Below are 26,636 nucleotides of genomic sequence, written 5' to 3' on the forward strand. Positions count from 1 at the left end.
CATTAAATAGTTAAAGAAACATTCGAATGATGARTTGGAACATTGAAAGGASTGAAAAAATCTGTTCCTGAAGCCGGCGCCAGTTTTCTGAAGGATGCTTTTGTCTGGATGTACAGGAGGAAGTCCTCACAGGCAATCAAGTATTTCACTGGTTGTCCAGCAATTAAAAACCTCACAGATGACTGGAAGGAGAGCCGACTCTTCTCCTCACTTGAATGAAATTCTTTTGAGAGCTGCAAGGCTCTCTTCAGAGCTTRAAGCTGGAGCATAAGCTGGAGCATGGCTGTCTTTGAGCAGCTTTTTATTAGGTAGAAGAAGTTGCTCGACTGGATGGAGAGCATGTTTCTTTTTATATATACATTATTTTTAAAAATCWGTTGTTGCATGAAAATGTTGCAAACCTACTGTAATTTTTTTAAACCCTTTCATGCATGAATTATGATCCTTTGTGTCAGGATTTTTTTCCCCCAATTTTTAAATTTATTTTYTTAAGGCATTAAAAAAAAGGTAGAAAAAAATGTGTTTAAAAAAAAAGTTTTGTTATTTTTGTTTTAAGTGATCAATTGTAATTTTCTCCAAATGCAAAGTTTTTATTTGAAAAATACATCAGCCATATTGTTCTTTAGAGGTTATCTGATGTCACAATATTTTTTTTTTACCTRCAAGAGTCGTCTATAGTAGAAGGAGGGACGGGGTCGGTTGGCATGCTTTTTTGCCTGTTGGCCACATTGGATTTAACAAAAATTATTTCTTGCATTTGCAACTGATGGCCAGTAGTTGATGGTGTATTTTATGATGCATTAGTGTCCACTTCAGTGGTCTGTGTGCATTTATAACATAAAAATCCACAAGAAGCACAAGAAAATGGCTTTTAGATAGATGTCCACCATAGTGACCACTATGCATGACAGGSTTMATAACAAATGTCCTATAAAGAAGCTTCTCCCAGTTGTGCTCTCCAAACCAAATGATGTCCTGTCTTTCACTGTGATGTCCCAAACGTTTTTATTGTAGTCTCAATTCTCGCAACATACATTAATTACACTCTGTGTTATATTGCTGCCGGGTGGTTYCACACTCAGGCCTGTTCTCTCTTTATGTGCAGCATGGAGGGTCGTGCATCACATCACCCCACGGTTCCAGATTTATGCCACCATGATCCTAGTCTAGGAAGTGAAATGCAGGAGCAGAGGAAATGCATCACTCCCTTGTTGACTCCATTGATATATCACTTCCCAAATAGGTGACTGGGCTCCTGCTTTCAGTCCGACCACAGAGGCAAAATATATGGAGTCGGACCGCGTGAGCGGACGTCCCAGTCCCACAGTCGTTCCACTTCCAGTCATATTGTAACCCTGAGGAGTCATAAACTTCTTTTGCCAATTAAACAAACAAGAAGAAGAACAAATACGGAGAAAATAATAGAAATGTCCCTTATTGTCCCACATTGGGGAAATTCAGGTGTAACAGCAGCAAAGAAACAAGCAAATCTAAAGAATTATGCTAACGCTAATGCTACGCTATAATGTCTTTATATATATATATATATATAGATAGATAGATAGATAGATAAAAAACTTCATGGTTATTCCACAAAATATTGATTCCTGAACTCTTCCTGAGTTAAAACATTAGTTTTGTTGTTTCTAAATGAATATGAACTTGTTTTCTTTGCATTATTTGAGGTATGAAAGCACTGCATCTTTTCCATTATTTTGACCTCTTCACATTTTCTGCAAATAAATACAAAATCTTTGCTTGGAATTTCGGAGGCATGTTGTCAGTAGTTCATAGAATAAAAGAACAACGTTCTTTTTACTCAAACATAGACCTATGAAAGGTCACATGAGAGAAACTGATCAGTTTAAGTGGTCTCTTCATTTTTCCAGAGCTGTATTATATATCTATAAAAGAAACACAAGTTAGGAATAATATGCTGTGGAGTAAAGGCAGAATTATAGCATAATCTAAAATATTATACTTCAGTCCAAGGAATGTGCAACTGAGTAGGATATTTTTTAAATGGACATGTATTAGAGCAGGGGTGCTCAATACGTCGATCGTGATCGACCGGTCGATCGCGGAAAGGTTTTGAGTCGATCTCGGCAGCAGGTGACAAACTGATCGACACCAGGACGCTGAGTCCAGCACTTCTTCCTCTGCAGGCTTATCAAAAATATTCACTAAGATCCTAAACGTTTGTAGCTTCATAAAAAAAAAAATTATAAAAAGTCAACGAAACATTTTAAAATTAATAATCTCAGTAATTATTGTTTCAACAAGGTGTTGCGCAATTCAGTGCGTTTTGGTTCCATTAACAAAAAAAATGAAGAAAAAAAMAGGCGACTCAAAGACCGACTGATGAGCAGAGCAGGAGTTTAAATTAGCTACTCAACCACCGCTGTGTTCATGAGAGGCTTATTAATAATCGAGAAATAAATATCAAGCCTGGAAACCTGATATGTAACGGACTGAATGTTGTGTTTTTAATGTAATCTTTGCTCGGCTTAAGCGCAGGTGGTTGCCACGGCAACGGGTGTGCTTAAACGACAAAAAAAAAGAAAGAGAGAAAGGGGCGGGTGGGGAGAGATAAAGAGGGTAGTAGTAGTTTTGAGCTGATCGTCTTTTCGGATTGCTTTACCTTTGTTTACCTTTGCTGTGGCTCATTACACCTGCTGTTGTTTCTGAACGTTCAATAAATGACAAACTTGGACTAACGACTCGTTCGTTCGTGACTATACGTCACAACAAACATCAAATAGGACAAATATATCTAAGTTTTAACAAATTCTACCACGATAATTATGTGAAATTAAATTAATTATATCCCGACTTCAGAAGATTTGCCTTTACCCTTACTGGGCTCTTTGGTTCCTCCTGTATTTTCTCATATTGAGAAAAATMAAATTTCAGATCCACCATGACTGACTGACACCTGCTGGCGTCAGGTTTGCAACCAGCTTCTGACTGAGAAACTAGTAAGCTGCTCCCAGTGTCAGAATCTCACTGAGGAAGAAACTGGATTAGGTTTTCTGTCACTTTATTATTTCTGCTATAAYTGATGTATATTSACATATAAAATAAGTCAATAGAGTTTAATTTGCTATTTTTATGTCTYTGTGTCATGAGGTAGATCTCAGGCAGCTGGTGAGAGAAAAAGTAGATCTTGGTCTCAAAAAGTTTGGGCACCCCTGTTTTAGAGTATTACAACAAAAKACTATTTACAATATATGAAAAATTAAAAACAGAGAAATGCAAATAGCACCAGGAATGTTTTTAAAAATCAGTAAAAACTATGCAAATACCAGCAGGAATCTAAACACTTATTGTTGGGATCAGTGAAGGTAATAGAGTCTAACAGCTGGGAGGAAGGATCTCCTATTACTCTCCTTTGTGCACCTCGGATGCAGCAGCTTCATACATGGGGGTTCTGATTAAATATTCTGCCTTGCAAAAGTGGTCAAAAACCCTTAAATATTTTCACGTTCAGAGCATTAATTGGGGTTTGGAGGTCAATTTTCCAAAGACTCCACCAGAAAGACGACCCTTAATTTCACTTTTAATATGTGTGAAGCTGGTAGTGACACACTGTTAAAGTTGYTTCTACAATGTGCTGACCCAGGAGTCTAACACTTGGGCATGACTTCACGTGAGGCCAAAAATTCACGACAATGATTGACGCCGTGTCGCCTATGTTGATATTTTATGTTATAAAAATTAAAAGTTGATTTTGTTTTTGTTTTTTTATGTTCACATCCCTTTAAGACACTGCTCTACATCTCCAGGTTATTCATTTTAGTTTGTGTTAATCTGTTACATAAAATCCAGATAAAAAAGACAAACAAACATTGATGTTTGTGGTTGTAACTTAAGAAAATATGGAAACAATGTGCTTTCTTTATTTCATGTCCAAAAAGTTTTACCACTTTTTTTGTACGGCTTGAAATTACTACCTGACTGTCATAAATCATTTAGCAGGTTATTTCTGGCGCTTTCATTCATTTCTGTGCGTTCAGATGTAAAGAGGGAAAGTTGCCTTCACTTCTCACAGAAAGTGATGCAACAAGATGGAAACCTTTTCTGCCCCCCCATCCTCCCTTCGCCCCCCAGGGGGACAGCTTGTACTAATTCTGAACCCCCCACCCCTCCGTTCACATCCATTGCCTCTGTGATTCATCAGCAGTTGCATCACTCATCGTTTTCCTTTCTCACAATCAGATCAAGGCGTCGCGGYGGAACAACGGCTTCGTTTTCACCGCGTTCACGGTTAAACTCCTTAACCGGTAGAAGGTCTTTRTGTGTCGGTTCAGAAATCAAATAAAGTTGTGTCTTGTTTTCCTCAGATCTTCCCTGACGTGTCCCCACTGCCTGAAACAGAGCAACACCTTTGACCCTTTCCTCTGCATCTCGTTACCCATCCCTCTCCGCCAGACGAGGTGAGCCGACTCTCTTTAGGCTGACATCTACGTGCCTGCTCGAAAATACAACCAGCGTAAAGGTGAAGGTCTCTCACGGGTTACCAATTRAAAGTAACTGAAACTATCGGTTCTTTAAGGAACTACCTGAGTGTTTTCATAGAGGTGGATATTTTGCAAGGAGGGAAAAGTCTGACTAAAGATGGAAATAGAAAAGTCTGTAAGGTTTAGGAAAACATAAACAAACACAAGCTGAAGAGTGACTGGGCAACTTGGTGCTTCGGTTGTGCACTCCTCACTGATGCCGGGGCTGGTACWGAGAAGGAAAAGCCTCACAATGTCAAGGAACAATGTCTCATTCAACCTGACTTCGCTACACCCACGTTATCCTCCGYGGCAGGTTGGGAGCGCTCGCTCAGCTCAGGAAATCCTGGCATTTTTAAACGCTCCATTCAAACTCTCCCTTTGTATTTATGCGTCCGTTTAAGCATTCTCACACACACATGCGCACGGAAAAAATAACCCAGGTGTAAAAATGTAACGGCATACGGTGAGTTCTTTGCAAATTTATTCMGTTTTTCCTCTTTTTTTATTTYCAGATTTTACATGTTAGAACTTCAATTTTTTATTTATTTTAGTGGGTYTTTGTGTGAAAGGTCAACATAAATCAGCATAATCTGGAAGTAGAACATAAAAATYGAAWTCTGAAAWTATTTTACTCTGATACCCTTAAATTAAATCAAGTGCAACCAATTCCCATTCATCWGCCACTGAGGAACATTTCCACACCTCCACCACCTCTGTCAGTAAAGTGGCACCATCAGGCTTCCTTTCAKCAGCAGCAGCAAATCTGATTAGAGTTAACAGGAAAATGGAAYTAAATACAGCCTGGGAAAAAAATCAATGAAATAATCAACATTCCCATTATATGAATGTTAGCAGCTCTGGCTTAAAATGATGAAGAATGAACTAATGTTTTAAATATGAACTTAATAACAAATTCTGCTTTGTTTTTGTTTTTTGCAGGGGATTTTTTTATGTATTAAATTTATTTTTCACAACAGTATAAAACTAAAAATATTAGTGATATTATGTCTTTTTTTTGTGATTAAGTTGGAAATTGTCCTTTTTTTCTTGTTAGTTTTCCATAAAGTTCAACACCCTGCAGAAGAAAATGTATCCATTCTAAGATATAAAACTGGGTCCTTTAAAAACAACAGCAAATTTCCTGAAGTAGGTATTTATCAAAAACTATAAAGTTACCTTTTTCTYGAAGATCACGTAACATTTGTAGATCAGAACATGTCTTCTTTAGCTAAACCCAGGATTGCAAARGGCCCCTGGCTCAGATCAAACCAGATCCAGCTGTTAAAATGACYCAAAGTCACGATTTAAAATTAAAACATGAAATCTGTGGCGAGACTTCAACGTTCCATACTTTCCATCAACTTTCACTGAGCGTAAACTATTTTGCTAAGGCAGATGAACAAATATTTCAGTCTAAATGTACAGCACCGGTTGACTTGCAGCCGTAAATGCAGCGACAGCAGCATTGGTAACAACATGTACGCATTTTCTTCTTCTACTGCACAATGCCGAACTGCTGCGTGTTGATCCGACGTGTGAAATAATTGAGCACAATGAAGTTTGAGACCTGAAAGGGCCATGACCAGTTTTGTAAGGTGCTGGATGAAGTCCAGTTTTTTTTTTTTTTTTTACCTTAACACGCCCAACGTATCAACAGTAATAAACAGAATATTTTCCTGCGTTTTGCTCCGTTCCTCGTCTCGTCCTGTGGAGCTGAGCTGCTGAGGCRTACAGGAGCACCTGCTGGGGCAGCTGTTATGAATCATAATGAGCCAGATGAGCCGCCCTTACTGGCCTTCATCGRCACACGTAACATCTTTTTCACTAGAGCCAAAGGGAAAATTATTAGTTAAGGTGTTCAAAAAATATTAATGGATTCTTTACTTTTTTAGAATATTTTAACCCTTCTACTCATGCTTCACAAATGGTGATTTTTTTTTTGTTGCCAATTTGCAGTTTTCCTCTGGGACCTTTTTATTCAGATGTAAGACTTAAGCTAACATCCCTGCTAATTCTGAGACAGTTTTGAGAGTTTAATCTTTTTTTCTCTAATGTATGGCAGCCAAGGTGAGACCAAGGGTTTAAACAGATTGTCTTCTAAAGCATGTTTTGAAGCAGAACAGTTCAGCTCACGTACATCGAGGCCAAAAACACACACATTTTGTTCCTCACCCAACATTCACCGTGGTAAGGAGTTCAAACTGTCAGCTCTGTCCTGTGAGAGCTTCATGCTATTTTTAATTCAGATCATTTGGCTTGCATCGCGTGCTGCCATGTGGGATTCTTTCTGTTTCTGTTTAAGTTTGTTTTCACACCTGATAGCCCACTGTGACAACTTTTCGTAAAACCTGTTCCGCTCCTCGCCTGTGGTGGCACTGCACCAAGAACCACTGAAACAAAAACCTGTGAAGAAGACTCTGAACTCTTTCTTCACAAAATGTAAACWAAAACGGAGTGGCGTGAGATTTTAGCGGTTGGAGAAATGGAAAGCCATTTCTTCTGCTAGCGTTGTTTTGGTTGTATTTACCCAGAATGCCGTGCGCTGTAGTTCGTTTCTTTCTTTGAGAGCAGCTTCCGGTACGCTTTACAATCAAACCGCGTGGGAGTTCACTTCAACTGAACCGAAATGAAGGTTTCTTAGCAGAACAGAGTTCSCTTTCTCGATCTGCATCAGCGTTCAATCTTTAAGCAAACTAGAATTAGATTAAAGCAGAATAAGCAGGAAGCTAACKGCTAAAAGGTCCTGGGCTCATCGAACTTTGCTTCCTCACAAAGTTACGGTAGGAGACTTGTCAAAGTTAAGGTAGGAGACTTTAGACCACCAATGATATTCCGCTAACTAAAAATTAGGTCGAGCTAACCCTGAAGTGCTAATCCTAATCATTAGGCCCGCTAACGCTAACGGTTCCATCTTTCTAACACCTACACTGCAACCAGGGCTTCTCTTTAGAYATGTGACCAAAATACTGCACTTGGCTGGCATCATTAGGAGACTGTTTATTTAGCACAATCCTAACATGAAATAGAATGGGGTTCACTACCTCTAGTTTATGACACCCAAYTTATTATTGAGATTATTTTGGTTAGAATTCACAAATCTGATACTTCTAGCATGAWTAGAACTGAATAAGCCTGTTAAATTGTACGTGAATCYTCTTCAGTAATCAAGAGAGCAAATCCATTTAACCAATATGAAAGTTTTGAGATTGGAGCTCATTTGAAGATGTAGAAGACCAAGTTCCTGTTGGACTAGCCATTAGTCTCAGTCTCCAGGAGCAACTAATCTGGGTTTTTACTAAATGAAGAGAGTTACCTGCTGCAAGATGCTAGATCCTTATACCCTTTTGACATAAGCCTAAAATTAAGGACTCTTTAATGTTTTGCTCGATTATCTTAAATCAAAGTTTTGTCGYGCCTTTGATGGWCTCTCCCTCTTGTAAATACTCGCACTCTCACCCGGTGAAGCTYGAGCAAATCCAGAAAATGGAAGAAAACGAGTGACAAAAATGAGCCCGACAGCACACGACTCGAGGCAAAGCGACTCCAGCATCTCATCAAGGGATCTACAAGTAACTCCCACAGTCGCACACGTCAAAGCGTAGACATCTCCGATCAGAGAGAGAGTTCATCTGTTTGACCTTCCTTACAAGCGAGCGCGGGGAGAAAAAGAACTGCGCTGTCAGAGAAGAACCTAAGAGTAAAAACCTACAGCTCTCAGGCAATTCCACCAAGTATTGACTCAAAGAGGAAAACTTCACAGGGCTATTGAATGACGCCGTCAGAACGGATCCCRTTGAGTTTTTGTGGGAGGATTTTTAAACCRGCAGTGCGTGGCAAGTCKTAACTTTCTCAAAGATACRGAGCTGAAAACTGTTTCCGTACAAAATTGAACCCAAACTGATTATCAGTCCACCAAACGTTCATTTTTGAGGAGTTTGACCTCGTGACTGAAATGTATGAATTCACAATGACCCAATAGGCAATAGACAATATTTATTATAAACTAACTAAGCTAAGTTCTGATGTTTTGGAGTAAACTTGGTAGGTAGTCAATCTATTTYGGCCGATACTAAACCTCAGATATCATTATTGTTATCGAAAGTGAAAAAAGTACATCCCTAGTAATGAATCGAGTATTGATAATTGATAAGTGATAAGTGATCGGACCAATGAGGAATTTCTAAATCAGGAAAGCAACAACTATAGAAGTCATAGAGGCGAGAGCTGAAATCGAGGTACTGAGTCTGGAAGACGAAAAAGTCGGTGAGCAAGTAACAATTTTTTAAAACAGTTTTTTACCCCCCCATCATGAAAAGGAGGACTGGATTACTGCAACCAAGACTGACAATCKGGCACCTCACGAGAGCCTCGGTGTCCTCCTGTTGTGCCTCTTGTTGAGTTGAGGTTTTACAGCTGGTAAGGCGTCAGAGCGTCAACCGCAGAGTCCTCGAGGAAATGAGCAACACAGGAAGGAGGAAACGGAGGGAAAATAATGACCAGAAGAGCATATAGCAGCACGGGGAAATATAACCGTATGTGTCTACGTACATGCTGTTTTCAAATATAGAAAAATACATCCGTCTACATTYTTTTTGGGAAATCTGGATGCATAATGTAGCATTTTCGCCAATAGTTTTCAACTGAGAAAGATGTGCAGAATGTAATTATTAAGCCTCTTTTGTAGTGGAAGTGAGATGTCTTTTTTTATTTCTCTCTCTCTTTGGAATGGGTAAAAGTTAAAGTGACCTTGGGGAAAAAAATTACTTTTATAATCGAAATTCATGTCATTCACGTCCTCATTCAATTTTTAWCAACTCTACAGACTTTGTACTTCTTAACGTTTATTAACCTCCCGCCGCTGGAATACCAACAGAGTCTCCAGTAGGACACAGCTAGCCTTACATTCAGCATCTTTTTATGAAACGTAGCGGCCTTCTTTCCCCACATGCTGCACATGTGCATCAAATGCTCTGTGAATTTTCTTTATTTTTTAATCTAAACATGCTTTTTGTCCCCAATGCTTCCAAATATCAACAACACAGATCAGTTAAGCCGCTTTTCAGGAGAAGTAGCGATTCTGCAGGAATGGTTTGTGGTGCTGCGACTATTTATAAGCCCTTCTGTTTTTATTTGAATTTGTGTGGTTTATAAATTTTGTTTTTATTTCAGAGACCCTTTTGTTGATACAAAACCTCAGCTCATAATCCATGTTTTTTTTTGTTTTTTTATCTAAGTGTAAATAATTTTGTAATTGATTTCTCGTGGTGATTAAACAAAATCAAATTTACATTGATGCATATAATCATATTCATAATTTAAAATGGCAAAAAAGAAAAAAGACTGCTTATCTCATTCTGTAAAATTGATGTCTTTTTTTATTTCTTTGGCTGGTTGGTTTTGTCTAAGGAACAATCTGTTCCTGACTTTTCGTCCACCGGAGAGGTCAGAACCAGGCGCTGCCTACTTTAAAAAATGCAACAGAGATCTCCCATTATTTCACACTCATAAAGCTGAGTCCTAATTATTTATTATTTATGCTAAAAAGCATTGTTTTATTTATGGATGCCTTCTTCTGTCCCTTCATGGCAGGGGAGGATCAGAAGAAATACATWAAAAAAAATGGGAACAGGAATCAAAATGGAAGACGCATTACGTCCCGTTTTCTCTCGACTTTTGTCTCCGTCAGGCCGCTGTGCGTCACTCTGGTGTTCAGCACCAAAGGCCAGCGGTACCTGCGGGTCGGGATGGCCGTGCCTCTGTTCGGCTCCGTGGCCTGCCTGAGGAGGATGRTGGCGGACGAGGGCAAGCTCTCCCCAGACCAGGTAACTCCTGAAAACAACAGAACCAGGAAGAGCGTGGTGAGAGGAACCTGAAAGCAATCCGTCTCCTGCGTGTCTGCCGGTGTCATCCTCCAGGTGATCCTCACAGAGGTGTACTCCACCGGGTTCCACCGCTCCTTCTTTGACGAGGACGACCTGACGTGCATCGCCGAGAACGACGTCATCTACGCCTTTCAGGCGCCCCCGCTCTACATCAGAGGGGGCTCTGCGCGCATCTCAGGTAGCTGTGGGAACTGAGCTCGACTGTTTTTTACCTTAAAAGTTGTTTGTCACAAAAAAAAAAAAAGCGGCGGCGACGGCGCACACAGACAGCTGTCAGTCTGAGCTCTGCCTCCTGAAAAGTATTTATTACAATCCTGGGAGTTTGTCATGTTTTGTCAGGTTACGAGYCACAAACTTTAGGTAGAGAGTTTAAACAACAGACCAGCACAAAGYGGTGCGTGATCGTGAAGCAGAAGGAAAAACGTAGCTTTCAAAAGTTGTGCAAATGGAAATCTGAAAAGTGTGGCTTCATGTGATCTTGGTAATATTGTTCAGAGAGAAACGGACACAWTATGTTAGAATAACTAATTGCATTTTCTGAACTACTTTATTTTTTTTGTTTTACATCAAGGTAACTGTTGTTTTTGTCAGTTTCTTGATTATTTCTTTATTATTGTGGGGTTAAGGATCCCCATAAGATTTTACACTCACTTAAAGTAATTCACCTTGAAAATGCCCCATAAACTAACATATTTTGGGGRATTTTAATATCCTACAAAGTAMATTTTTACAGTGCATAAGGCTTGTAAAACAAATCTGTGGTTGAAGATTATTCTGAATAAGATAAAGATTGCTTATGTKTACAAACTTTACAACTCAGCTTTGATTATCAAWTTTTTTTTACATCCAGTTGCAGGAATTGGAATAGACCACACTTATGGAAAAAATGCATATGTGCATTTCTATTCCTGATTGAAAGATGTGAAGCATTTCGAATGCTTTTCCTTCTGTCTAAGGAGACRGTCTCGCTTGGTTTTAGAAGAGAAAAASTGATGACAATGCCTCCAAAACGCTGGCGTTTCTAACATAACATCAGGAAGTGTCCATTATTCATGAAAAGAGGGCCAAGCAGATTCCTCCATCCAAAGCAGAGTGTGGACTTATGCAAAAGAAATCCCTCGCAGTCATAAATAATGTCTCATTAGAACTGTGTAGTGGGTTCCCAGCAGAGCCTCTGGCCACTCTGCCTTTATTGTGTTAGTTTATTATTATCTCTGCCACAAACGGAGGGTCCAAGTTTTTGTGGTGTTGATTTTTTTTGTGGGGGGTGTTGTGAGAAATGTACAGATTAGGCCATATTGGGTTGAAAAATCATTGTTCTTTATACAATTTAATTACTTTTACAAATTAAATAGATKAATTAATCAGAAAATGGGTCGAACTGCCCTCCTGTTGGAGCCACTTTAAGCATTTGGCATGCTGAAGTGAGTAAATGTTCATCAATGCACAAAAAATCATGCAGGTTTGATCCAGGTTTGATCCATGCATAAATTATTGCCTTTTTATTAATTATCTTATTCATTTCATACTTATTGAATGCAATATTATTGACTGAACTGCCTACAGCACCATAAATGTGGTTTAAATTTTAACAGTATGATCCATAAAAAGCCATGAATTGGTTTTTGATTAAATCCTATTGATGATCCTATTAAACAATAAATGTAGATATTTTTATATGCCGGTATCATGTTGTGAAAATATTATAAGSACGGACTCTATTGTAGAACCATGSAGATATATTATGCATTTKATCTTGTGTGCAAGTGAAGGAGTASAAAGTGTCATRATCCTTGGACTGAGTCGAGGAGAAACGAGTAACTGTAAGATCTTTCCACTTGTATTCGCTCATCCTCTTCCCTCTACATATAATGTGGTTTAATTCAGAATGTCTCCTGCTGTTTCATAGTCAGTGATGGGATGGCAGAACCCAAAACGGTTTGAGAACAGAATTCAAAAAGTGCCGTTTGTGAAAGACAAGAACCTCGGGAATGACAAGATTTCTAWTCTGTGCATTTCTAACTCGCAAAACGTACAAGGGAAATGTCGCTGCTAAAACAGATTTCTCCTTCCATCCATTTTTCCATTTATCTACTCCCGTTTGTCGGAAGGCCCCGACATGCTTCACGCAAAGTGCTGAAATCAGCTCTCATTGCGACATTTTGTTTGCCTTCAGAACTCGACGCCAGGCCCTTGCCGAGCTATTCCCACTATTTGATTGTGTTATGAAATGGCACTGTGCCTGGAAAATACTTAATACTGCCCCTTCAAAATGTGTTCTTACCGTGCCACATTATTGAGAAAACTATAAAACCCTTACTAACATCAATCTGACTAAGCCACAGGGGCTGTGCTGTTATGTTGATTTAATTAAAAATATTAAAAGTGACTGTGAACCAATTCAGGAGACRTAATTATACATGAATATTTGTTCTGCTGTACATGTGGCAAAAGCACCAGACACAAATTTCACCTGACCACCGTTTCTGTTTCCTACATGGCAAAGTGGGCGCAGTTGCTGCGATGTGGAGGTGTTTAATTACGAGCTTAATGACTGTACTCAGTGTGGCTCCACCGGCGTCTGTCTGACGCTAAAATAAGTTTGGGGGAACACGGAGGTAAGACGTGTACACAAGCTTCCTGTAGCTACCAAGAGTCAGTCCTCTGCCTTTCCAGAAAACAAGATTAGCATCAACAAGTTTGTTGGCCAAACACAACCTAGTGAGTTATGTGACACACACTTTATTAATCAGGGAAAATGCCAGAGTAATGAAGTCAGCATCTCCTTAGAGCTCGTCAGCAAAAGAACATTTCCTAGTGGATTGCCGYGTTGATTGACAAAACACAGTGGACCAACACCGGCAGATAACACGCTACCCCAAATAACTATGGAAACCAACCTTAACATTAACCTGAAGCTGTTTGGACTCTGTGTCTCTCYAGTCTTTATCCAGATTTTGGGATGACTTTTCAAATGGAATGCATCATTTGCTTTAATCTGAAAAGAGATATTAGAGCAATRATTCTCTATCGCCCACTTAAGACACTTCTGTTGTTATCTCTGGTTCAGGCTTAACACAAAGAACACGACGGTCATAGCCCATATTCTGGTCACGTCTGTGTTTGGTGAGTGACTTCAGCCAAAGTCCACACACCTTGTGAGTTTCCCTCAAACTATTGAATAGGTTATGATTCACAAACCTGCTGGTAGTGCGTCTTTTTCAACAACACTTTGTCTTTCCAGTTATACGGCACTCTGTGGACACTCTGTCATCRTCTTTAGGCAKGTCATTTTATGACTTACTGTCTTTATGGTTGGATTCAGTGGGTCAGGTGAACAGTCTACCTATTTGCGAGGACTTTCTGTGGTTCACAGGCTAGCGTTTGTGAAGCAAGTCACTGAAATAATGTAMGTTTTTAAGGATATTCTATGTTAATGAGATGCACTTGAATAGTCTTTCCAAATTCCTTCCCAGTGGATTAAAAACCTCCAAATKGTAAAACCTAGGTGACGTCCTACTCCATCCCTCCCTCTCTRTGGGTGACGTTCCACATCCCCAGAGTAGGACCATCATGAAGTGGTCACCCACCCACCTCCCTACTGGTTGGGAGGAGCCTTGCTCAAAATAAATTCACTTTTGAGCAACTTTTTCTTCACACATTCCCTAGAGTTGAGGTGTAACCACCAGGTGCACTCTTCACCCAGAGATTGTTCCTGGGTAGTCTTCTCAAACCTGAATTAGGTTTCCACGTTTGTGGTTTTCTGCAATTAAGTTCCTTGAAGTCGTCTCAATCTAATAGCCTGTGATGATGGGAGAGGTCAAAACCCTGGACAACATAGCATTCAGGCTCACAGCAGTTCTCACAGCGCTCTACCACTTTCAGGTGGCATTTTCTTATGTCACAGATTTAACAGAATGTCCTCATGCTTTCCTGGCTATCCTTAATGAGGCAGGACAAAAGGTCAGTGTCGTGTCTTCACGTTTCACTGGGAATTTGTGATTTGCTCTTGTTGCAGAGTTTGCTGCCAAAGTAAATGGAAGCACATGATTAGGCAAATTTTCTCGCTCGCTTCATTAGAGAGACATTAAAAAGTGAAAGACTGCATAATAATCATTACACTCTCTCTCGTGGGCAAGACGCAGCATGCTCCAACAGAGGTTTGGTGGTTTGTGAGATCCTCTGCCGTGGCGTTTGCTTCGTCAGTGATGAATCGRGAATCATTGGYGTGTAATAAAAATATTGTGGTTTTAGGAAGGGACAGCTGCCRCGGTCGATCAATACCTCGCTCAAGTGTCTACAAGYTTTCATTTATCACCTCTAACTTCTCTTGAGCTGACACCCGATTTTGGCCTGCTTTTTGTGATGACAAAGAAAGCTTGTCTTCTTTGACRTCACATCTCCCAGGGATCTTATCGTTTCAGCTTTTCTTTTCAGTCAGACGCACTCCTCTGCGCTGGAAGAGACACRATGGGGAGCAGGGAAGCAGCGCTGCTGCCTGGCACCCCACCAGGACAGGATGTGCAGCAGATACGGCCTCCCRCTGATAGAGCAAGCCGCCATTGGTCCATCTGCTCCCCCAACTGAATCACCGTTCTTCAAATAGAATCTGCTGTCTTGCCAATTTGTGTATCTTCGTAATCTGTCTCAATCCCTCGTTTGAGGTGTTAACTGAGGTTCAACGGTCATTGTCTCTGAGCTCASAAAAGCACTTGAGCTGTGAGCTTATCYATKCAAGCAATGTGAAAAGGAGAAAAATGAAGGGTTCCCCAAACACCGTTTCCTGTTTCTCCTGTCTCTTTACTCAGGGTATCATCACAGCTTGCCGTCCTCTCCTTATTCCTCCGGCCCTGAGGGTCAAAGGTTACCTTCCTCTGGAGCCTTATCGTCAGAGTTCCTCAACCACGGTGTCCCAGTCAAGATCCTGCTGCTGGTGTGCAATGCTGCTGGAACAGGCCAGCAGACTGTAAGGTAAATATGCTAAACCAATTATTCAGTAACAGGTTAGAAACCACAACAAGGCAATGAAGACATGTCAAGTTYGGGTTTAAAGTCGAACATAAAAGCTCCTAAAAAGAAGTGTATCTGTTCACATTGCCAGCATTAGGTTTCCACACCGTACTTGTCAGTAATCTTCAGGTTTCAAAATCTTCTTTATCGACTTACCAATTTAAAAAAAAAAAAAAAAAAAAGTTAAAGAAAACGCCTAGAAATAAAAGCATGTTAAACTCCAAAGACAGTTTCTACAGGTTGTAGATGTTCTTATTACCCTGTGGAAAGAAGACGATRAAGTAGAAGGAGACAGAGGGTCATTAGTGCAACCCATTTACTCAATTACACTGTTTAACTCATGAATGGATTTTCCTTACAAATGTGATAACCATTTAATGGGAAATAAGCACATTATCTAACTCTAGACAATAGATTTTTTKGGGGGGGATAATCACCAAAGTACAGATTCTCTTTTCTTTTAAGTTTAATTTTGTTCTCTACAATTTGACTTAAAGGGTTTTAGCGCTGTCAATCACTCTCATACTCACCCACTTCTGCTTGCTCCTTGCTGAGCAACAGCTGGTTCACCACAACATAGCCTCCCTCAAATGCTAAGGCTAGTTAGCATAGCCACGAAAGACCGGGAATAATGGTTTTCCTGTAACGGTGAGAAGGTTTTCCACCGTTGGCACATTGAGCAGTGTACACAAGGTTGATGGACAGCGCTAAGACACTCCTCTTGGCTCTGATTGGTGGTATTTGGTCGGGAGCCGTGCATACCATATTTTTGGCAGACCGTTGGAGTAGCTTAGGAAGGAGGTGGAGGACATCGATTTTGATTTTGGATWTTTTCACAGACTAGCTGTCGCATACCAAACTGTCACAACATGGTGACAAAACATAGCTTTATAAAAGTTTCATACTGCACCTTTAATAACCCTGATCAACTTAAATCCAGCCCCCATCATATGTTGCTYCCCCTTTGAAGCTTGGAAAGCATTTCTGGTACTCCATCTTAAAATAAGCTCAAATGAATGTGGATCTCAGTGAGGTTGGTTCCAAATCGAGCAACAGCTCTAACATCCGGCACCACGAGGAGCGCCGTCATGCCGTCACACTGTCACGGTCCAAAGAGGTCAATACAGGCGAGATGACCAAAACCGCAGTGGAAAAGTTAGCTCCCATCCACGAGGGCCGTTATCTCTTTTTCTCCTTCAGACGCCTTTCTGTCATTGCTCAATCCACCCACACACACACACACACACCCCTCCCGTCCCCTCATCAGATGACAGCTGGAGAGCCCAGCCGAGCCAAGAACATGACATTGGAGTCGCACACAGTTTTCATTCCCAGATCTTTCTAGAATAACATCACAGGTACATTACCGAAAAAAAAAAAAGAAAAGAAAACGGCACCAAACTCTCCACTTTCTTCGTATCTCTAAACTGTGAAATCGCCTTTTTAACGTGGAAAAATTCCAAACGTTCTTATCGTCTCTTTTCCAAAGTTGGAATGGAATCTGTGATGTTTCACTTCGGTCACACTTTTGTGCTCGTTCTCTGCGTGGAGGCAGGTGAAGACATAAAACACACTCACAGACACACACATTCCTGAATTCCCGGGCTGTAAGGAGAGACTTTATTGCCTGATCTGCTGCATTTCTCTGATGGGTCGGTGAAATGCACAAAGCATGTCCTGCGGCTTCAAGGGCCGACAGACACGAACGTTTTTGGGACWACTAAATGCAACCTTGCGCCCAGACAAGACATCGTGCATGTCTTGTCTGGGCGAAGCAGACAAAAGTCTGGACTGTTTCTGTWAAAGCGCACGAAGCTTCCCAAATACCTCAGCAGAATCAGRATTGAACGTGTGTGCTGTAAACAGAAACAAGCCTTCTCAGTAGGCTGACATTTCTGGATTAAATATCCTTTTTTGACCTSATAAAGTATAATTTTCATTTCTTTATTATCAAAATGAACAGAAATAAAGACTACAATTTTATTCTGTGCGCAGTTAATCCGCATATTACACCATATTTGCACCTTTTGTTTTCCAGCTCCATCCCCAGCATTACGTYATTAATCTGTTGATTATATTCACTCCAGTTTCCCATTTTTTGGTTACATTAAAGAAACAAATGAACTTTTCACTGGTATTTGAGAATTTTTTGTCTGCCACCCTTGCCATCGTCTCGTTCAATCACATCTTCACTCCAGCTTCTGTTGTCGCATCTCAACGAGAAACGATGAGAAAACAAAACAATAACGATGCGTTATTAGCGTAATGCAAAAATATTGCCATAAAACAAATTAACTTTGCGTCGTTATGCACATCTCTCCCTTTCTGCCCGGTTACTGAATGGTTCTGGATGCTCATATTGTTTCATCATAATAAATCTCCCCGAACGCTGGGGACGGCTGCCCTCAATTAGACGTGTGTTATAATGGGCATGTCATGTGATCCGTCATCTCTGAGAAATGATTTTTCCCTCCTTATCGTCCTTCTCTGCCCTTCCGTGGACGTTTTGCGATGAGAACTGTGTGCCAGTGCGGCGCATGACTAATAAAAGAAAKAAATAAAAAAATAACGTGAGCATCATTATGACCGAGCACAGATAATGTGGGTTTGGTTGTTCCATTTTGTGTCATCGATTACCTTTTATGTTTGTTGGAAGGTTTGGGCCGCCGTTCCTAATGAGGGAGGACCGGTCTATTTCCTGGGACCAGCTCCAGCAGAGCATCCTCAGCAAGCTGTATTACCTGATGATCAACGGCGCTCACGCCCAGGTAGCCGGTTTACACCAGTATTCATGTGACGGTGAACGTGAAAATGTTTTGTTTTGCTTCCACTACTGTATTTTTCTCCCCCGAATGGATGGTAAGCATTTATTTAAAGGGGAGAATTTCACAGTTTTATGCTTCTGTTTRGGTCTCAACTTCTTCTAGAAGTGCTTATCCACTCGATGTTGTTGTTTTTTTGGTGTCTGGAAAGTTATCCAATYCAAAAACCTTCMGATKTTTGAGTCAAATTCGACGGGGAAGCRCCGTTCCCTTGGTCAGCTGTAAAATTGCTGCTGGGGAAAAAAACTTTTTGTTGACTTTAATATTCAGAAACCAATTGCTGCATTCTTGTTGGTTGTGCAGGAGGCTCTGCTTCTGCTTTCCAAAGACGTACTCTTGTACAATTGCCCTCTGTGCTTGCAGCCGTTTTCATGTGCGACTGTAAACATTGAGTTTTGGGCGTGGCCAACTCAACGTTTGGATTTAAAGTGACAGGAGGCCCTACAACAGACCTGAAATATCATTGTCACGATTTTGTGCAAAAAATTGTAATCAGCATAAKTTGTGCAGCCTGTAGAGTTATGCTAATCTGTTCAAGGAAGCATAATAGGTCACCATTRAGGAGCAAAAAGTCTTAAAATATTGTCACTTAAAGCAAAGAAGGCAGCAAATGRGGTAAAAAATAAATAAATCTCAAAGCATCAATAAAATAATGTATGGCAGTAATTTAATCAGGATATTAAATATTAAAAGAGGGGGTAAAATAATGATCCATCTATTAAATTGATAGAACCTATATTGAGCGTCCATGTGTGAGTGTGGGTGTGCTGTGAGCGCCGACTGGACTGGGACACGGTTTCCGTCTGCCACATCGGCTGGCGCACCTGTTCCTGAGCGGGTTTATTGGCTCGAGAGAGAGGAAAGCACGTCCGCCCAACGGCGCCGGGTAAACCCGGTGGGAAGGGAAGCGCCAGCCGCAGACGGAGAGAGCCGCCACCGCCGCCGNGGTAAAAAATAAATAAATCTCAAAGCATCAATAAAATAATGTATGGCAGTAATTTAATCAGGATATTAAATATTAAAAGAGGGGGTAAAATAATGATCCATCTATTAAATTTATAGAACCTATATCGAGCGTCCATGTGTGAGTGTGGGTGTGCTGTGAGCGCCGACTGGACTGGGACACGATTTCCGTCTGCCACATCGGCTGGCGCACCTGTTCCTGAGCGGGTTTATTGACTCGAGAGAGAGGAAAGCACGTCCGCCCAACGGCGCCGGGTAAACCCGGTGGGAAGGGAAGCGCCAGCCGCAGACGGAGAGAGCCGCCRCCRCCGCCGAACGTCTCRCGGTTCTCAGCGGCGCGGCTAAGTAGCCTCAGGTGATYTGTTCCCTGGCCAAGTCACGGTCCGCCGCAGAAACACAAACAGAGACTGGAGCAGAGAATCATGTATAAAGAGTGTTTTTCAATGAATATAATGGTAACGGCATAATAATGCAAGATAGCATTCTCATAGATTAAAAAAACTTTCAATTCTGATGGATATTTAACAGTGGAACTGGAAGACATTTTAACTATCCAAATAAACAGAATTAAGCTAATTTATTTCCATAATTTCAAGTTGTGCGATGCTGGTTAATGGAAACGCAGCTTTTGAAATGCTGTCTTGATTTAACCAAAAACTAAAAGTGAAACACTTTAGGGGGTGTGAATACTCTTTTAACCTATTTTAAATCTAAATTTACAGTTGATGTTGGCTGACATATTAAAGAAAAACTTGGTTGTTATTKCTTCCAAAGGTGGATCAACAAAATATTAATACTTAAAATTATTAAAAAGCTGTGAATAATTGTGCATTCCTTTTCTTTCTTTTTTTTATTTATTTATAAAATTTCAAAACACTCAAAAATCTTGTTTTCCACCTTATCATTACAGGGTAGAACTTTGAGGAGAGACATTAATTTAACCTGATTTAGAATAAGAGTGAAACACAACAGAATGTTGAAGGAGTGGAGCACCGTGTTGAACAGGTGGCCTCCTACCACCTGTATCCTACCACGATGGATTTCTACCCCATTTATTTCACAATATTTATAAAATCACTCTGCATGCATCGTTTTTGGATTTCACACACCTGTGGCCAATTATTTGAGCCAGCCACCAAATATTTCTGATCACACCATCGATCTCTCTTGCACGTTTCTCGACGTTGTTGGCTACGGAGTAGAATGTTGCTTTTGTTCCGACGGAGTGAAATTCAATTAAGCTTCCTGTCAGTCTCTCGACCAAACAACGGGCTGTTTTGTTTCCACTCCTGCTGTCAAGATTGTAAAACCAGAGAGATAATAATGCAAATTCAAACGGAGGCGGCCGTGCCGCTCATGTGGTCAAATCAATTATTTACTTCCCGGGAGATAAGTGGCCCTTTAGATTCATTGTTTGCTCACAGACTCGGTTCCTCCCAACGAAGACGGTTGTGTGTTTTACCGCGAGTGTCTTGGTTTCGGTCGTGTAGCCAAACGGAATCGTAATCGCGCGTGAAGCCAGGTGACGTTTATTAGATGCAGCGCGGATGATGCTGGCCGCGTCTCGCCGTGCCCTCCGAGTCGGAGGAAGAAAAGAAGACACAGATGCAGTGTGTTCGCAAACTCCTTCAGAGATCGTCTTTGTGCCCCTCGCCGTCAGCCGTTTAATTAAAGCCGAGCTCATAAAGCGTAATCAGTTCGCTGGCGCACACCTTCGCCAGCGAGGGAGCGATGCTCAGAGCAGATGTTTGCTCCAAACCTTTCATCTCTACAGGATCTGTGGCTTTTTTTTTTTTTTTTTTTTCCAACACCAAATTATTCTCCCAAGTGGATTTTTAACTCATTTTAGTTTCAGTGATGGTGCAGTTCCCAAAGCATAAATGTGACTTTTTCACAGCCATTTTTTTTAATTACTRTTGCTAACATAATTTAGCATGCTTTATTTTAGCAGTGATATATCACCACAGACATTATTARAGGGGCAGTATCATGTCTAATTGGCTTTTGTTTTTAGCTTTACATCATGTTGTAATGTCATTCCCTCAATACCTGGAGTGTTGAATTTATTCTTTTACGTTTGTTTGAGAAGTCCTTTAATCTTCCATGGCAACCATTCAGCTGTGCGAAACCTAGCCCTGCCTTCGAGGGCAGCTAATTKCTATTGGCTCCTTCAGACTAGCCAACACCAATTAGCAAACACCTGGTGGAACTGCACATCAGCTGAGCTCATTATAGGAGCTGCTGCTCAGTGCAACGCTGACAAAAACGTTGTTAAAGGGTTAACATGTTGTGATGACTTMCTGAAGGCAGAGTTTCAGWAAGAGCGGGCGCTTCTTAARGAGACAGAGGCCTTTTTTCATCTGACAGTGCAGTGTGACAGAGAWTCGCACCAGCTGAAAATGTAGCAGATGTTGCCATTTTGATTGGTCCAATCAAACCGAGTCTACCAGACTAGTAGGTGTGAAATCACCTTAATCTGAGGTCAGACAATGTCGTGTTTTTCGTCCCATTTTTATCTTTGCTGAAGATTAMGAAAGGTTTACCCGAAAGCAAAGGTTCTCTTAAGTAAGATATCAAAGGTGAGGAGTAGAGCAAATGTAAAAGCAATATGACCTTMTAATGGTGGTATTACAGAGCAGAAAGCTGAGCTAAAACAGTCTGGTCTGAATTTACAAGATTACATTTTTTTTCCCAAATTTGACCCCATAAAAAAATGTTTGAGCCAGTATTCAGTCTTGATGTTTTTCCTTAAAGTCGGCATTTCATTCAGGGGGAAAACTATTTGCAAATACTTCACAGACTCTAGAAGTTGAGAGTATGCTAATCCATCGGGGGAAAATGTTGGGGGAAATGTTGAAGAAAAGCACCTGAACTGTCCAGCTCTATTAAACAAACTGTCTTCTTGGAAACAAAGGGGGAAAATATGGMCAAATATGTAGCTTTTTTAATTGAAATCAACTTATTGGAAATGTTTTATTGGAGAGAGGGCAGTTCAAAGTCACAAAACAGAACCAGAATGGMGCRCTTCCCACCGTGTTCCTCTAGCCTCCAGGCCGTCACACACATTGACAAAAAACAAAACGGCTCTTCTTAGCTTGACATCTGGAACCACGAGACAAAATMTCAAATTCACCAGAATAAACRAACTCATTTGAAATAGAATTTTCCTTGGATTCCTGTGTAAAGTTTTCATCCTCCAAACATCCTTCACTGAAACTTCAAAATCAATTTTTCCAGGCCCAAAAGTCAAAAACCAAGGATTTTCTCACACTCCGTCATTTCTCTTGACTGGAGGCATGAGAGGAATTTCACCCGGACGCTGTCCAGATTTTCACACTTAGCGATGGCTTTTAGGTCGGCTTATGCTATTCTGCAACACCTCAGTAGGAAAAAGCAGGTGGAGATGCATTGTAATACAGAGAAAAYCTTSGCTGTAACTTAACAACGTACTTAACATATTGACAAGATAAACAGAAACAATAGAAATTTTAATAAATGTAAGCATTTCCCCCTAAATAAATAATCATCTCAGAGCACAATCAACAAACTGTTAACGTGAGTTGTTATAAAGGTGGTATGCATAGTAATTTAAAAGAAATGTCCTTACTAATTGTGGTTGCCATGGGAGGCGAGAGGATTTCTCAAACACGCACGAAAGAATCGAGGCAACACTCCAGGCATGTTGTTGATGAGGGAATAACATTAGAACATGATGTAAAGCTACAGAAAAAAAGTAGATTTTAGATAATACCGCCCCTGTAATGTTTTGGCCTTTGAGATCGACCAGCAAGCTATTGTCAGAACTGAGTTTTCCGTTCTATGAAATTTAAAGTACATGTATTTATATGCCTGACGTGCTTTGGTACAACCTGAGTGATGTTCAAGCAGTTTATGTTAGACGATGTTTAACAATTATTTCATTTTCCCTTAAGGGTTGCATATTCCATTGGGTATCAATATTTCCCAGGAATGGAGAAACAATCCCAGCTGGCAGATACACAGCAGATCTGAGAAGAACAAGAGGAAATCAGTTTCATTATTTTGCAAAGCATGCCTTTATCCCTACATCGTACGCAGATCATAGCGTAATATCTCTGTGCCTCAGAGGGGGAGGAGAGACATTACCACCTTATTTGTGTTTTCATTTTCTATCCTGCTCGCATTTTTCAATCAAACTGAAGAGATTTCGAGACAGCAGGCTGATTGTCTGGAGGCTTATTAATATTTTTGTTGGCAAAACTCTTCTGCCGGAGGACAAAAATAAAACTCCACGATGAAACTTTTTCCTGTAACTTCTAAGATCTCAAAATGTCGGCGGCAGGAAGCCGTCACTGCTTTAACACTCCCAACCCCGTTTTGAAGCGTTTCATTAATTTCAACCTTTGCGCACGGCAAATATGTCCATCTTAAGTACATCCCAGAGTTTAAAAATGTTTGATTTTATGAAAAAAACCCTACATTTCTGCATTAAGTGGTTGCTAAGTCTGCCTGCATATCAGCCTACAACAGAGCTTCTGATCCCAGAAGTCACGTTTTTACAAGCCATGGGGAAAAATTTAAGCTTGACCTAATTTATGCCAGTTTTTTTTTTTTTTTTCCAAAGATTACATTCAACGTCACAAATTTATAGGTCCAAATATTTCATTTATTATCAAACAGAAATTCCTCAGCGTGCTCCATTTTGATATTGTTCCCTACAGTTTGGCTGTTTGAGAAGATTAAAGAAAGTTTTGCCTTTAGTACGAAGGCAAAACGTGTTTCTATATGCATATTTTTTGAAGAGAAGATCTGTGAAGTTATCAGTCATAGTTTCCTTTTGGTTGTAGGAAGACGTCAGCTTGTTTAAGGCTTTCAGCGGTTTCTTCATCCGAATGTCAGCTTCAATGTGGAGCTAGCTTGTTTGAACCTCCAGGTTGCATCTCATTAGCTGGTTTGGTGGCTTAGCTAATTCTACCTGAACAGTTTTCAAACACTTACAACTTATCATTTTCGATTCTGTTGCCCAAGTGATGGAAAATCCAAAAGTTTTGTCCATTGAGGGAGCTAAATTTGATATGTACTAAACTGCTAACATTAGCTAAAGCTGAACATAGGCTAGGATGCTGTCACAGGATGCTGAATCAACGTTATCTTAAAGTTTTAGCTGTTTTTAAAGCGTAGACATTTTAATATTTACTACTATTTACACACAGTTTTCATTTGGAGTTATTTTGAGAAGCTAATGTCAGCTAACGCAAGCGGTTGTCCTCCTACCACTTCCTGTCTTCCACTCTGTCACTTCCTCTAGTAATAATGCTGATGCTTGGAAAAAAGTGTTTCCATATCATTTCACCACTTCCTCCTAGCGCAAAAAACTTTTTATCGAAAAACGTGAGCTTTGTTTCCGTTCATTGTCGTATTTCCAATTTGCGCGACTTTACGGGGAACGAAAACGCAGCGAGAGTTGTCGTAGGAAGCAGAAAAGCAAAGCTTTTTGGTGTGCTGACCGTGTGTTTGTTGTGTTCTTTCAGAATATCAGAGTGCTTTTCAACATCCGCGTGGTGGGAGGATCCACGTTTCACAACTACCTGTCGCCTCAGGACGGACGACCGCTGTACCACCCCGCCGTCGACAGGTGAGAGTTTGAAACCGCACGATGCACCGTAGAGCTGGATGTCCAGACATGCTCCTGCGTTTTGTCCAGCGTGTTGACTCCGTTATCTGCCAGAGCGGATCAGAGCGACATGTAACTTATTAGCAGTGAATCGCTGGGTGTTGATTAGCTCCCTGCTGAATCCGTGCTGCAACGTGTTTCTCAATCCCCTCATGCTGTTGATTTTATTTTTTTTAAACAATTTTCCATAAAACATACATGATCGTGGTGTAGTCTTGTAATATTCTCTTTCCTTTATGTTTCTATTCACTGCGTAATATGCAAAAGATGCTTAATGTTAAAAAGATATATGTGATTTGTCTGTTGATAAGAAATCAAACATTTTCTTTGCATATGAAGTGCTATACATTGTTCAACTGTTCATTAGAAAACGCAGTAAATTTTCTCATATTTACTGAGTTTTCTCTATCAAATCTGAAATAAGTATAGTCTTTTGAACTACTACTACTCTTCCTGTGCTTGTTTAGTCAAAACCAAGACTAAGGTCAAAGGTGAGAGGTAAAAAATTCAATCAAAATTCAGCGCTGCAATGACATGACCAAACTTTTTTTTTTTACCAACTACATGTAATATAATCAGTCTAAAGTGAAATTAGAATATCTTGTCTAATTTGACAAAGTCTCTTCACATCTACCAAACCCCACTGTGACTTTTTGCGTCTCCGCTGCGATTGTGAAATAAGTTTCAGCGTCGCGTCGTTTCTTGCAAATGCAAATTTGATGGCTCACGGTGGCAGAAAGGGAGTTGCTGATTTTTTTGGCGTCATCTTGAAAGAACTTCCATTTGTGCAGCTCAAGAAGAGTTCATTCACCCGCTGAATGGCGCTGATGGGAGCAGAAGCTTTCAGGATCTTTTGAAATGCAAATGCGTCGCACGTGGTATCCTAGAAACCCGTTTGATGACAGCGCCGGAGCCCGAGACGCTGTCCCTGAGTAAACCCAAATAATGTGTTGGGAGAACGGAGAAAAGCACTGGCGATGTTTTAGTCTACTTTGGTCTTTTTCTGCAGCGTTGCCTGCTGTAAAATGTGAATGTTGGAGATGTAATTTATCTTATGTTACTCATGCCAGGGAGTCACTATGGCTACAACTCACCACTAGTAGTGTAAAAGTTTGATCCTGAAACTAGAAAGAGTTTGGCTGAAATGCAGTTAAAAATGAAAAAAATAATATTATTGTGAATTCTTTCTCTTTTATTGTGTATTTATTTTGCGTACACAGTAAATTAGACATATTATGTCATTCGGTTATTTATACTTTTTAGGCTGATTACTTTCTGTTTTGTTGGTCTACGAAATGTTTTTAGTGTATTTCAATCATTAAAAATGAGAATTTACTTTTCATTTGCTACATTTAGCAAAATATATTGGATGTGTGTGACCCAATCTGTTTTTTTTTTTTTTTTTAGTAAAACACGGCTGAATGTTTGTCACAATAAAAGCGGGAAGAAAAAAAAAAGTTTAATACAACAAAAATTCTTTTTATGTTTAAGAAAATTAACATTTTCCAGGGAAAATTTCATCTTAAAAAAGAAAAACTTAAAAAAGAAACTATAACTATTGAAAATATTCAAACGGCCACAAATGAAACTGGCAAAAACAACATGTTGACCAACTTGGTCAAAAACAAACTGCAACAAAACTTTGAAATGGTTCAGAAAGTGAAATTCAGAATTGTAAAAATAACAGAAAATAAATAATAAATTATGACTTCGCTCAGAGCTCAGAGCATAGAATTAGACTGAATAGATCTGCCCTTATGGATCCATAATTCTTTTCCACATTGGGACCGATACAGATATTGAT

At 40.1% G+C, this 26,636-nt stretch overlaps 1 protein-coding gene across 1 annotated transcript in view; it reads left to right on the forward strand.

Annotated features, from left to right (window-relative positions):
* usp43b (ubiquitin specific peptidase 43b) overlaps positions 1 to 26,636 on the forward strand; it is a 76,311-nt gene that overhangs the window by 40,813 nt on the left and 8,862 nt on the right. The window contains exons 4-9 of the mRNA XM_008415457.2: positions 4,344 to 4,436; positions 10,189 to 10,324; positions 10,418 to 10,562; positions 15,193 to 15,355; positions 18,051 to 18,162; positions 24,690 to 24,793. Of these exons, the coding sequence (XP_008413679.1) occupies positions 4,344 to 4,436; positions 10,189 to 10,324; positions 10,418 to 10,562; positions 15,193 to 15,355; positions 18,051 to 18,162; positions 24,690 to 24,793 (753 nt within the window). The remainder of the gene's footprint in view (positions 1 to 4,343; positions 4,437 to 10,188; positions 10,325 to 10,417; positions 10,563 to 15,192; positions 15,356 to 18,050; positions 18,163 to 24,689; positions 24,794 to 26,636) is intronic.

Source organism: Poecilia reticulata, linkage group LG8 (genome assembly GCF_000633615.1).
Source record: "Poecilia reticulata strain Guanapo linkage group LG8, Guppy_female_1.0+MT, whole genome shotgun sequence".
Lineage (NCBI taxonomy): Eukaryota > Metazoa > Chordata > Actinopteri > Cyprinodontiformes > Poeciliidae > Poecilia > Poecilia reticulata.